This window comes from Ictalurus punctatus, chromosome 22 (genome assembly GCF_001660625.3).
Source record: "Ictalurus punctatus breed USDA103 chromosome 22, Coco_2.0, whole genome shotgun sequence".
Classification (NCBI taxonomy): Eukaryota; Metazoa; Chordata; class Actinopteri; order Siluriformes; family Ictaluridae; genus Ictalurus; species Ictalurus punctatus.
The window spans coordinates 5,255,238-5,269,683 of NC_030437.2; the positions used below are offsets into that span (position 1 = coordinate 5,255,238).

General features: G+C 38.1%; 1 protein-coding gene across 10 annotated transcripts in view; it reads left to right on the top strand.

Annotated features, from left to right (window-relative positions):
- The window catches only part of LOC108255706 (probable E3 ubiquitin-protein ligase HECTD4), a 167,750-nt gene that overhangs the window by 118,664 nt on the left and 34,640 nt on the right, over positions 1 to 14,446 (top strand). For all 10 annotated transcript variants that reach the window (XM_017451855.3, XM_017451846.3, XM_017451850.3 and 7 more), the window contains 11 exons: positions 29 to 192; positions 1,518 to 1,755; positions 1,941 to 2,077; positions 2,161 to 2,287; positions 3,122 to 3,259; positions 7,729 to 7,865; positions 9,672 to 9,832; positions 10,051 to 10,232; positions 10,777 to 10,982; positions 13,651 to 13,781; positions 13,911 to 14,116. In XM_017451855.3, coding sequence (XP_017307344.2) covers positions 29 to 192; positions 1,518 to 1,755; positions 1,941 to 2,077; positions 2,161 to 2,287; positions 3,122 to 3,259; positions 7,729 to 7,865; positions 9,672 to 9,832; positions 10,051 to 10,232; positions 10,777 to 10,982; positions 13,651 to 13,781; positions 13,911 to 14,116 — 1,827 coding nt within the window. The remainder of the gene's footprint in view (positions 1 to 28; positions 193 to 1,517; positions 1,756 to 1,940; positions 2,078 to 2,160; positions 2,288 to 3,121; positions 3,260 to 7,728; positions 7,866 to 9,671; positions 9,833 to 10,050; positions 10,233 to 10,776; positions 10,983 to 13,650; positions 13,782 to 13,910; positions 14,117 to 14,446) is intronic.

A 14,446-nucleotide genomic window follows, 5' to 3' on the forward strand; every position in this document is an offset into this window, starting at 1 on the left:
TTTTTCCCCCCTCACATTGCCTGCTCAGGAAACGTTGCTGGAATAGGCTGGGAGCGTATGGAGGGCACACCACCTCCCCCAGGCCAGGCTCCTAAGGGAAGGGTGTACTTCACCTACTGTGGTCAACGCCTTAGTCCTTACCTGGAGGACGTAGTGGGAGGAATGTGGCCCCTGGTCCACATCCAAAAGAAGGTTAATGAGCAGCACTTCAGCCAATAAATAGATCACTGTGTTTGTAGTTTAGAGCTCTCCTATTGCATTGATCACTGTGAGGTTTTGAAGCATTTTTGATAGTTTAATGATGATTTAAGTGACTGAAATGATAAGAAAAAAATCTGCACTGAATTTTTAAAAAAAATTTTGTACCTGCATCAGCAAATAATTTGCTGACTTTTTAACCCAAATGAATATAAGTATCAAAACAGTGCAAGGCTAAACGACGTCCACCAGGCATGACATCAAAGCGATGAACTGTTTTGTCAAAATATACTTGAATAGCCCATTCAGTGGTCAGTACTGCAATGTCCAAGAGTCTCTTCGGGCTCATACTGTAGGTTTTCAATCGACATTGATCTCCCTTCTCCTGGTGACATTGCATTGAAAAGTGACAGTTCTGCATTCGTTTCCTCTTCTGGAAATCCATAGCGACGACATATAACTGTCTGGTCCTCTTTGGTGTGTGTACTAGAGCTGAGTGTCGGTGTCATTTTCTTGAAACTGATCTCATGCATAGTTTTGTCCAGTGCACCAAAATGCAAATCCTTGTAAATAGTCCTGGGCTGAGGTTGCATTCAGTCCAGGCACCTTTGCTTTAACTGTTCTCCTCCATGGACGTTGAGTGCTGCTGTAGTTGTTCTCATCACAACTCAACATCAACTCAGCTATGAACTTCCATAGCTGCTGAAAGTGGTAGTCAGTTCTCATTGCTCAGTGAGCAGGGATTGTGCTAGGCTTTTCACAGTTGCGTAATGTAAAGTGGATGATTTTAGTGCTTTGAAAAGTCACACTGTATGAGAACTCGCTGCAAGAAAATTCATGGGAACAAAAAGTGAAAATCAGTGACTATGTCAGCAGGCTATTTTGCCTGTCCTAGCTTTTCCAAATTGCATCAGCGCTGACATCGGCGCTCTGGCAGAATTCTCATCTTCTGAATGACTGACACTTGTCTGCTCAATTACCTGTCTTCCATCACCAATATCTGTTTTAGTTTTCCAGCATATTGGGTCGCTTAGCCATTTAGTTTTCCCTAATTTTCAGACCAACGACAATTAACTAATGTGGAAAAGAAAAACATAACCTATTGCTTATTTTGCTCTGCTGCCCCTGTCAATGCGGAGATATACATATAAATGCATCTTGTTAAACAGTATTTCAATGTGATCTGAAATTCCAGGACTACACTAAACTGATGACGATATTTATAACACCCCCCCGTAAAGTTATGCTTAGATTGGGGTGGTGTTATTTCATTACAAGAATCTCCTAAACACTGTGTTTGCGTGTCTGGACATTTCTAGAACACAAAGGTTCGTGCTAACTTTGGGTGCCGGGCATTTGCATATGCGGAGGGGCAGGCACACAGAAATGCAGCCGACCTCTGCATGGACCTTTCAGAGGAGATAAGCGCCAACTTTGAGGCCCTGCCTTTTGCTATGGCTTCGGACAGTGATAATGATGCTGGTGCCAGTGTTGCATCCGACTCGGGCTCACACGGACCTCCTTGTCGCATCGCTGCAGTGTCTACCACTCAACCACGTAAGGCCCATCTCTCAAAGTTAAGACTGTAGCAATGGCATTGTGCAGGTTGATATAGTTGTTCACAACGATCCACTCTACTATCCCAAAATACACCTAACTAGCTGATCTTGTAAATAATTTTGTTAGTTAGTTTTTCTGCAGTAAATGGGTTACGTTTATTACTTTTCCTTTGTGGTTATTAGAATATAACAGTGATGCTTCCTGCTACTACAAACTTGAGCTGAGCTATGAGAATCTTGTAACCTCGGGCCCAGACCCCCATCCTCCACCTATTACTGACGATGAGAGTGATGACGAGGATGATGAAGATGTGCCAAGAGTAAGATATTTTGTCACGTAGTCACTCATTCGTATCTGAATTTCCACAGCCCTGTCGCTACATCCACCTCACTTTTTTTCCAGGAGGATCATTATGCCCTGCTTGTTAAAGCATGGGAGACTAAAGTGTTCCCTACTATACGTCGCCGCTTCAGGAATGAAGCCGAGAGGAAATCAGGACTGGACCAGATAAAGGGAGCACTCCAACTTGGTGAGCAGCATACATCCCTGAACAGTTTTACTTTTACGTTTGTAATAATACTTTAAATTTCATTTCATTTATATGGCACTTTTACCATTGGACGTTATCTCAAAAGCAGCTTTACAGATATCTCGATATAAATATAGTTTCATCCCTAATGAGCAAGCCAGAGGCAAAGGTGGCAAGGAAAAAACTCTGAGACAACATGAGGAAGAAAACTTGAAACTATATCCAAAATATTTCGCTACTCCAAAGTTTTTAACCCAGACTTATTTTGAAGAACTTGCTTACACACTTGCCTATCACCATCTATCTGAAATAGATTTTCTTCTATAGCTTCCTTCCTGTTTGAACTTTGTTTTTAGGGTATTTTAGGCATACCAGTTAGTAACAAGATGGAGTGGACTTGGTGGTGGAGGTGGAGGCATCCCCACCAACACCGTTCTACTTGCTCTAAAACTTTTTATTTCCATTTTTAAATCTTTTTTTTTTTTAAACAGCTTTTCAGTTTGATCTCAGACTCTTGGACCTGACTGTATATCTTTGATTGAACTTGCCCCAAAGGTTCAGCAGGCCAATTCAAATGTCGTCAATGTATTTTAGAGCAATGTGGTTTTCAGTCATTAATGTAATTAACATTGGCATTCAGATGGCAAATATTTGGGATGCAAGCAAAACATTTGGTGGGTAAATAATAGACCCTAACAACACTGTTGATCAGAGAGATGGGATTAATCTCTCATAGCCTATAAGCTGTTTTTATAAGAGTTTTTCCATCGATTTATGTCTGATTGTGTCTCCCGATTTGTTTTATTTATTTATTTATTTATTGTTTTATTAAAGGAATGGTGGACATTGCACGACAGACAGTGGAGTTCCTCTATGAAGAGAATGGTGGCATTCCTCGTGATCTCTACCTCCCCACTATTGAGGACATTAAGGACGAGGCCAGTAAATTTACCATTGACAAAGTCCGCAAAGGTACACACACCCATGCACATTTCTCAAATAGACTGTTCTATGGTAAACAGAACAAAATGCATTAAAACAATAAGTATTTAGTATCCAAACTTTGAGCACTTTCCAAAACTTTGTAATGAGAAAATGTATTATGTTCTATGGCATTTAGCACACATTGTAAACTCTCTAATCATGTTCATCTTTTGTTATGGAATATATATATATATAATATACATACATACATACATACATACAGTGCCCTACACTAATATTGGCACCCTTGGTAAATATGAGCAAAGAAGTATCCCACTTTCCACTGTTTCACAGGGGTATAAATATGAGGTAACATATAGACCAAATTACCTTAGTCATTCATAATAATGGGTAAGAACAAGGAATATAGCTGTGATGTGCGGCAAAAGGTTGTTGAGGTTCACAAATGGGGCGTGTCTATAAGAAAATGGCACAAGTATTGAAGATGCCCATTTCCACCATCAGGGCAATAATTAAGAAGTTCGAGTCAACTGGAAATGTTATGAATCGACCTGGAATTGGACGTGTGTCTATATCGTCTCAACGCACTGTGAAGAGGACGGTTCGAGAGGCCAAAAAATCTCCAAGGATCACAGCTGGAGAACTGCAGAAGTTAGTTGCATCTTGGGGTCAGAAAGTCTCCAAAACTACAATCTGAAGTCACCTACATCACCACAAGTTGTTTGGAAGGGTTTCAAGAAAAAAGCCTCTACTCTCATCCAAATACAAACTCAAGCGTCTTCAGTGTGCCGACACTACTGGAGCTTCAAATGGGATCGGGTTCTATGGTCAGATGAAACCAAAATAGAGCTTTTTGGCTATAAACACCAGAGGTGGTTTTGGCACACTCAGAGAGGTAGCCATCTGGAAAAGTACCTCATGCCCACGGTTAAATATGGAGGAGGCTCTTTAATATTTTGAGGCTGTTTTTCTGCCAGAGGACCTGGACATTTTGTTAGGATACATGGCATCATGGACTCTCAGATATCAACAGATATTAAATGAAACCTGACTGCCTCTGCCAGAAAGCTTCAAATGGACCGTGGTTGGATCTTCCAGCAGGACAATGATCCAAAACATCAAAATCAACACAGAAATGGTTTACTGACCACAAAATCAAGGTCCTGCCATGACCATCCCAGTCCACTGACCTGAACCCCATAGAAAACCTGCGGGGTGAACTGAAGAGAAGAGTCCAACAGCATGGACCTCGAAATGTGACGGTTGTTCACCTATATTTAACAAAGATTTTTTTTTGATGAACCTGTGTTTTGTTTGCAATTGCTTGTTACAGTGTCCATGAGAACAGAGATCAAGAGGGTAAACAATAGACAAATTTTCACAGCCTTATATATATATATATATATATATATATATATATATATATATATATATATATATATATATATATATATATATATATATATATACACATACATATATATATATATATATATATGTATGTGTATATATATATATATATATATATATATATATATATATATATATATATACACATACATATATATATATATATATATATATATATATATATATATATACACATATATATATATATACACAGTATCTCACAAAAGTGAGTACACCCCTCACATTGGTGGTGGGAGTGTCATGGTCTGGGGCTGCATGAGTGCTGACGGCACTGGGGAGCTACAGTTCATTGAGGGAACCATGAATGCCAACATGTACTGTGACGTACTGAAGCAGAGCATGATCCCCGCCCTTCGGAGACTGGGCCGCAGGGCAGCATTCCAGCATGATAACGACCCAAAACACACCTCCAAGACGACCACTGCCTTACTAAAGAAGCTGAGGGTGAAGGTGATGGACTGGCCAAGCATGTCTCCAGACCTAAACCCTATTGAGCATCTGTGGGGCATCCTCAAACGGAAGGTGGAGGAGCACAAGGTCTCTAACATCCACCAGCTCCGTGATGTCGTCATGGAGGAGTGGAAGAGGACTCCAGTGGCAACCTGTGAAGCTCTGGTGAACTCCATGCCCAAGAGGATTAAGGCAGTGCTGGAAAATAATGGTGGCCACACAAAATATTGACACTTTGGACCCAATTTGGACATTTTCACTTAGGGGTGTACTCACTTTTGTTGCCAGTGGTTTAGACATTAATGTCTGTGTGTTGAGTTATTTTGAGGGAACAGCAAATTTACACTGTTACACAAGCTGTACACTCACTACTTTACATTGTAGCAAAGTGTCATTTCTTCAGTGTTGTCACGTGTGTGTGTGTGTGTGTGTGTGTGTGTGTTTTTTATATATATATATATATATATATATATATATATATATATATATATATATATATATATATATATATATATATAATCTCACATGTATAAACACACACACCATGCACTCACCCCTTAAACACCATTTAAATGTGAAAATATCCACTACCTGTTTCTTAATAATCACTTTGTTCCCTGCATACGAAATTTTTAATTGCTATGTATAATCGTTTGTGGGAAATAAGAAAAAGCTTCAGCTGTTTTTCTCCCTATTATGTCCTGAAATTTTTCCTGACCATTTTTGCACATTTATGTTGTCAGTTTTTAAAAGATAAAATCATGCTCCTTTTTGTCACAACCATTATCTATTTCTTGTATAATCACAGGGTTTATACAAGGTGCTTGAAGTACTTGAATTTGGCTTTTTGTAATTTAAGTACTGGAAAACCTTAAAAATAGCCATTTTCTTTCTAGTAGTGCTTAAAAAGTGCTTGAATTATAAAAAGTAAATAAGTACGAAATCGCTCCCGTTCACTTTTCAGACTCCTTTAGACTTTATTTTTTGCTCCAAAAAAGCACCTAACGACAAATCAAGTGACTTTTTGGTCAAACCTTAGCTACTTTTCATAGAAGAGAGTCACTAGTACTGCTCAGCATCAAGCACATTCTCTCTGAGTGATCATTTTGCATGTAAATATAGCTGAAATCACAAGGCTTGGAAGTGACTGATGGTTAACATGTAGTCTCTTAATTGGTCGCGTTTCAGTCACTATTTCATGCTTGTACCATTGTCTGATAATTGAAACAGAAAAAAAGTAAATGAGAACTTTATTGGCAATTCAAACACAGTATGTGAGCACAGAGAGTGGGAGAAAAGCAAACGGATGTAAAGTGCTGACTCTAGGCAGAATGCAATTATGGAATGAATATGCTAATTAGCATGTGACATCATCTAGTGACGTTTAACGACTTTCCATTGAAAGTTCTTCACAACAGTGCTCCTGTCAGTCACCTGATGTCCCAAAAGTCTCCATACATAGGGGAAATGAACACTTTTTTTAGCAAAATGTAACTTTTATTTACAAAACATCCTCTGCATGATTGCCATTTCTTTGTAAACACACATGGAGTCGTCGCTCCCAGTTTGGCAACAGCGTGTGAGGTGCTCGCCATGTTTCCTGTTCAAATCCAACGCAACCTTATAATGGCTTCCCGATCCAGCCATGAGAATGATTTCAATACATTCTTCTTTTGCCAAAGGCATTCTAAAAATAAAATAGAAAAAGAACATTTTGTTAAAAATTTTTTATTTCCCCTTTGTATGGAGACTTTTGGGACACCCTGTAGATTGACGTTATGGTAAAGATGAAGCAGTGTCTGGGAAATGCAAAATTAGTCCAGCGTGGCTGCAACAGGTATATAAAAATGTGTTGTGTATTAATATTATTATTATTGGTAGTAGTAGTATTGGTGGTATTATTCTTTTTTGGAATTTAAAAAGAATAAAGAATTTGTTTGAATATGAATAAGAAGGACATCTGTTGTATAGTCTTTGAAAGAAATTGTGCTTGAAAAGTCCTTGAAAGTCTTGGAATTCCATTATGAAGCATCTGTACGAACCCTGTAATCGGCTCGAGTTTGATTGAGTAATGCCAGCAATTTTGTAACTCTCATCCAGTATCACCAAACAGTGGGTCGTCACGTAAGCACGGTGTTGAACACAACCAGAAAGTAACAAAGTCTCAAGGGATTTCCTAAATGCTTGCTTTTACACCCTTGTGTGCTTGATCTCGCAAGATATGTCGCACCTCAATGACATTATCAAAGTGCAGAATTTGAGTGAATGCAGAGAGCGTGATTAGCGACAGGGCGCTTGAACTTGAAAAGGTAATAACAGTCATAAATTCACAAATCTGGCTTGTATAAATATACTCATTTACTGTAGAGCTATGCCCTGTTGAAATCAAATGGACCCACTGAGCAGTGTGCTGTCAGTAGTAGCCTGTGCTACCTCAGTTTTAGGTCTTTTGGGCACTTTTGCTATAAAAATGGAATTTAGAGATTTTTTTGGTCTCTTTGTTTTTTTTTGTTTTGTTTTTTGCTGTATATGGCGATTTTGAAAGAAATTAATTATTAAAACCACAATTGTGCTCTTATAAGGTATTTATTCCTTGTTCTTGTGACTCCCTCCAGGTCTAACAGTGGTTATACGATGTCCTGACTGCAACAACACTGGCAGCAGCATGGGAGGAACAGCCTTACCAAAGTTTGCAATTCGAGGCATGCTCAAAACCTTTGGCCTTCATGGAGCAGTGCTTGATGTTGATACTGTAAGTTCCTTACTAATAATACAGGAGGAAGCCTGCTTCATATGAAAAATATTGGCAACACTGAATAAAATTTACCTTGGCCTTGCTGCCATTTTAACACTGTGGTTAAGAGTGCCATTGCTTGATATGATTCCTTGTACCTGGATTAACATGATGTCTTTCAGAAAATTTTTATTATCTTTTTAAACATGCACTACTCATAGTTCAGATTTCACACTCATATTACCCATTCACACATCTACCCTCATGCCACTACATGTCACACCTCAAAACAATTTATTTTCATTGGTTGCTTGGCCATGTTGGTGGGCTAGGACTCCAAAATTATATGTGTACAAATTTTGTACTCGCCACACCCTATAATTACCCCCCACCCGAGCACTAAATATACAGTTAATTCACAAATTGAAAGCATTATGTAAAAATATAACAATGCATAGTGTATAATCCGGTAATTTTCTTTACTGACTAAACTTGACTTGTCACTGAGGTGGTACCCTGAAGGGGTATATCTACTGCATCTTTAGTAAGGAAACCTGTATTTGATTTCAACGTATCAACTGGAAAAATGGTGAAACTTTAAAAAAATAATTTAAGTTACACAAATGAACTTTCAGGACTCTTTTTGAACATTTTAATTAGACTGTAAAACAATAAACCATGAGCGGGCATGCATTACAGTGATTTTGTCACATGATGATTTAGACATGACGTAGCTTATTACTTTTTTTAACAGCTTATTGCTTTTATAAAACCATGACAGTAACCATATGATAAAATCTAGTGTTCAATAAATAATTTGATTTTTGTTGTTAATTTTCGCCCTTTTTTTGCACCACAGAATGTAGTCTGTTAACAGTAAACCTTCTTGGCAAAATAACTGGCAGAGATCAGTATAAGCTGTGGATCAACAATGGCTGTACCATTGTTGAGCTATAGCAACAAGGAAGAATATGTATCTAGCACCATTTTTTCTGAGCATGTAACATTTATTTGCCTAATATTAAATATGTAGAAACTTGGGCTGCAACAACTAATCGATTATAAAAATAATCGACAGCGAATTTCATTATGGATTAGTCGGGTCTGTGACATCACTGTGGATATCCACAGTCAGTGACGTCACTTCACAATGGATAAAAGCATTTCTATGAATAAAGCCCATGTGGAAAAACAGCAGAGGTCACACTGAGCTGCTGTGGGAAAAGTGCACGATCCAGGTAATCCACAAAGAGTGTTTTATATTAAGCGCTTTATATTAATGTGGCATGTCGTGTCAGATGCTGCGACAGATGCGTGTTCTGTTTAATGTGTTCCAGACATGTTTTCTTCAGCACAGAAATGACATTTTTACCTTTATATCCTGTATCTGTTAGAAATTCCCACCAGTATTTCCATTTTACATAAAGTCTTGTCCTGTCAGCAAGCGAGTCCACACATGCGCGTCAATCAAACAGCATGCGATAGAAAGGAAGCGCAATGACTCTGACTAAAATATTCCTTTTGATCAAATATGTTGTTTGCTGCTATATTTAGCGATATTTAGAAACAAAAATAATGGGGTTATAACATGTAATTGTATAGAAATGTAAGAAGTGTCGTACATTTAGAGAATAAACTAACATGTTACTATGTTCAAATGAGGGTATGTGTGTAAAATAACTAACTAAATAATCGTTAGTTGCAGCCAAGGTAGACACCTTACCAGGGATTCTTTTCATACCTTAAGAATTACATCATAAATTGCATATCTGGTTTCCAAAGGTTCTGGGCTAAGAGTACACTATTGTGTATTTGTCTGTCTAGGTAAATGATTTGGTCCAGGTGGAGACATATCTACGCAGCGAGGGTGTGTTGGTCAGGTACTGGTATCCCATTGAGATGCTGGAGCGCCCACCAGCAGGTTCGCGCAGAACTGCAGCCAATGGCCTTGTGTCTCTGGATAGCAGCAACATTCAAATTCACAGGTTGAAGACAAGCACCTTTATTTTTAAACAGTCATGCACTTATACATGTGATTATGTGTTCCCACTACTCTGAGCTTAATCATTAAACCTTTTGAAAATGACTTTATTTACCCATGCACAATTCCATGTGACAGTTCTTTTTATATACCACCCTCTCACTCTGACTCTAATTCTGCACTCTGTGTTTGTGTGTGTGTGTGTGTGTGTGTGTGTTCCAGGGAACTACTGCGTTGTGAGAGTGCTTTGGCGCGTCTGTACTGTCGTATGGCATTGCTCAACATCTTTGCACCCAAGAGTCCTCACACCTTTACACGCCTCTTCCACATCCCGGCTGTGCGTGACATTACACTTGAACACCTGGGGCTCTTGTCTAATCAGTTACTGGCTCCACCTCTGCCAGGTAAACCTATATAGTGATTTGTAAGAAAGAAATTGTATGTGAAATGTCTGGCTATCAGCTAATATCTGATTAAGTTAAGGTAACACTCAAAAGGTTTGTTTAGGTTTTGTAAAGCAGCATACGCATAATAGATTTATGTAAGTGAATGCATGGGTTTTCTGCTGTAACTCTGATTTTCTTCAACTTCCAGAAAATATGCTGGTAGGTTGATACATACATTAAATGAGTATGTCATGCAGTGCACTGGCAACCAGTCCAATGTTGTATTCCTGCCCTATGCCCAGTGTTCCCAGGAAAGGCTAGGGATTCACTGCCACAGTTTTTTTGTTTGTTTTTTTAAATAAATAAACTTACTTTATGAACTCCTGCATCTCTGGTTCTTAGAACTATAAACATAGTCTCATGATTCGTAACAATTTGTATTAATTAGGTTGCATCAAATGAAATTCTACAAAATCGTTCTTGCATATGAAAAACATGCATATGCACATTAATTTATTTATTTATCTAGCTGTAAAAACATTTGGATATTGTGTTCCTGCAGATGGCTCCATTAGCTCAAGCTCCATCTTGCTGGCCCAGTCTATGTTGCACAACCTGAAAGGTCAAAGCTGCTCCCCAACTGAACTCTTCTACCAGGGTAATGCACAGACCATTCGGGAGTGGCTGACGGTGGCTATCAGCAGAGCCTTGCACCAGGGAGAGGACAGCTTACTGGAGCTGACCAAGCAGATCTGTTGTTTCCTTCAGGTACTCAGAGTTGACTGGTTTTGCCCTATTCACATTCTTTCATCGAACTGTCTTAAAAGCATTTTTGGGATATTTTTTGTCATTTGTTGTGGTGCAACCCACAAAATACATGAGCGTGGCACTAAGGCCTACATAAAGTGCAAAAGCTACAGCTTGGTAAGAAAAACAGAATGATTTAAAAAATATACTCTGCAATATACATGAATTAAGTGGTGCAAAGTAAGAAATTGAGCAAAAGTGTAAAATTCTATAATTAGTCATAAACAGGAGGCAGAAACAACACAGAATTAATGCAAAAATGTGGTGCAGTAATAAAATAAAAACAGTATATTCCCTGTAGTAAAGAAATATTTTTGCCACATCACTAATCATGTGACCACAGAGAAGTGTTTAATCTTTTATGCATCTGGACCACATGTTGAGTTGAAATGTTTTTTTCTTCTTCAAAATTTAAAGTGGATGTGAAAGGATTTAAAATAGTTTCTAACACCTCATTCCTGTTACAAAATGCATTGTTTGACAAAAATTAATAGAAATGAATGTGTTTGTCATGACTCGCATCTATCAGAATTAAAAACACATCTTTACAATTGTTAACGTAGCGGAGTTCTAAGCCAGAACAGGAAAAAACAAACGATTTATACCACTTTTTCAGTATGTTTGTTTGGTAGTGACAGTCCATTGTCACTTGTCTCTGTAAACCAGTATGGATTGTATCATCATATTAAAATGTCATACATTTTTGTGCCATCGCCACTTAGTGTTATGATTTCTTGTTTAAGGTCAGTTTGCCCATCCATCCAAGATTCTCATTAGCATGATATATTTCAAGAATGAGTTTCTGAGTGTTTGTAGATTACTACGGAGTTATCACTGACTATGTTTATATGGACGGCGATAATCTAATTATTGACCTTATTCTGAATAAGACATAATATTCTGATTAAGGTGTTTACATGCGTCGCTTTTGGAATATTCCTTTCATGTTCCCGTTTTACATGTTATAGAACATAGATGGATTAACGTCATTACGTCCCCACGCCACGCCGTCCGACATTTCCTCCAGAATTGCACATATCAGCACACAGTTCGTCTTCGTTATGACACCCTATACAGTTTTGGGTGTTTTTATTTTTAATTTTACAAAAGCTTCAAGTGCAGTAAATTATTAGTCATGCTGTACATGCTAATAGACGATTGCTTGAAGCCGTGAGCTGCATGTGAAACCACGTACTTATCTACTGTATAGCAGCTGAGATGCATGTATTTCTCCTACTCTATAGCAGGTAAGTATGCAGTTTGGGACGCAGCCGTGCTCTCTTGTTTACTGTAAAACGGTCGAGCGCTGCCATGTGTGATCGTGTCCTGTCACAAAATGTGGTGAAAACTCCCACACGACGTTAATAGTGTGATTAAGGTGTGTACATGTCTGTAACGCACGTTGATAATCCGACTAAAACAGGAAAACCTACTTAAACATTGTTGTCGAGCCTGAAAAAAACGGACTGTGTGGTCGGTTACATCTAAGAAAAAATATTACGTATGGTTTACATAAAAATATTGTGTTTCTTATAAAAACGTATGATGAACCTAATTTAAATAAGTTTCTATTCACAGAGTACAGGTACAATAACTATAGTATTTAAATTAACGTGGCCATATCTTGTGTGCTAGAGTACCGCAGTGATAATGTCCTTGGTGTACTGTGCCAACACCCAGGGTTTGAGCCTCAGCTCGTTTGAGAGTGCTAATTTAATGAGCTGCTTTTTTTAATTTAATGCTTTTTTTCCCACCCTCTGTAGAAAGTTGATTCGTTGTGTGCATGTGCAAATATGAATGTCCTTCCGCAAAGTAGTGTTAAATGCATTCCATTTTCTCCTTTCTAACCGATGGAAACTTTTGTCCTTTTCTTAGATTTAACATTTTATTATTAAAAAGTGAACACAGAAGTCCACACACTGGAAAAAAAAAAAGCTCATTGAATTTACATAATTCAAACGCATACATCAGTTCCAATGATTGAATTGAGTTACATTAACATAATTTATTTTCGTACATCAAACATGATTTTATCAAATATTTTCAATTCCCTGAAAAAATTAAACTCCACCTGAGGATCGAACCCTGGTTGCTGGCTTTCTTCAGAAGCCACTTTAGCCATGTTAATTTAAATACTATAGTTATAGTACCTGTATTGTGTGAATTGATCAAAATTCAACCAAATATTTAGACATTTTATGGATGACTGGGGGGAAAATTCCACTTTCTAAACTTGACCTAACTGGTGTCTTCACTCAGAGCTCAAACACTTCACAAGTGTTATTAAAAGAAAAGGTGGTGTTACACAGTGTAAATGACAGTCGATTAGTTATTTGTTATTTGTTGACAGATTAGTTATTTGTTGTTCATATTTGAATCTTCTTTCTTAAATGCTTACTCAGTGATTGTCTGCTTGTAACAACAGCAGCCTAAGGGCATACGAATAATCATCTCCAGCCACTTTGCTTCTACTGTACTTAAGCACTGTGGTCACATGATCTGCATATAGTGAGCATTATGTAGAATAATTCTCATTCAAAGTCTGTACATGTAAAGATGGCCATAAACATGACTGAGTGGTGTTTACGTATTAATTATTATATTTTTATTTCTGTCATTGAAAATGAAGAATGCTCCAGAACAGTTCACATCAGAGGAGTTTCTGATCTCAGAGTCAAAGGTCAGCATGGATGTCAGCTTCCCTGGTGCTGCATTTGTGGTGGTTTCTTGTAAAGAGAATCAGCTTGGATGCCGCAAGGAGTAAGTAAACATTTTTCTTCACAGATGGTTATGAGAGGTTTTAATTTTCCAAAATTGTGTTCAATAATTCAATACATTGTCTCATAAAACATTTGTCTACATCGCTATCAAATAAATTTTGTCTTTTAGTTCTTCTCTGTATAAGGCTCCCTGGGCCCGTGTAATGATGTATGGGTTGGGGCACAAGGTCAGACGTAATGGCCAGCTGAATCTGATGGAAGCTGTGTGCTATCCTCTGGATGCTTCACCTTCAAATACAGGCCTTACACCTCCTCCCACAACCAACCAGTACCCTAGCATCATTATCCCAACTGATAAAGTCCACATAAAACTGGGTATGTTGTAGGCATGCACAGAATGTACAATATACAGTGTATATACGAGCAAAGAAGGCTGTGAAAAGTTGTCTTTATTGTTTAATCTTTTGTTAAAAAAATTCACAAAAATACTCTGCTCTCATGGATATCAAACAATTGCAAACACAACACCGGATTATCCCCCAAAAATATCTTTGTTAAATACAGGTGTGCAACAATTAGGACGATTCTAAGGGCCCTGGTCAGACAGGGGGCCGAGTAGAACCCCATACTTTCCTGTATGATTTTGGAATTTAAATGGCCTCTTTGCACGTTAATCTATAATGAACGCCCTCAGACTGTGCTGAG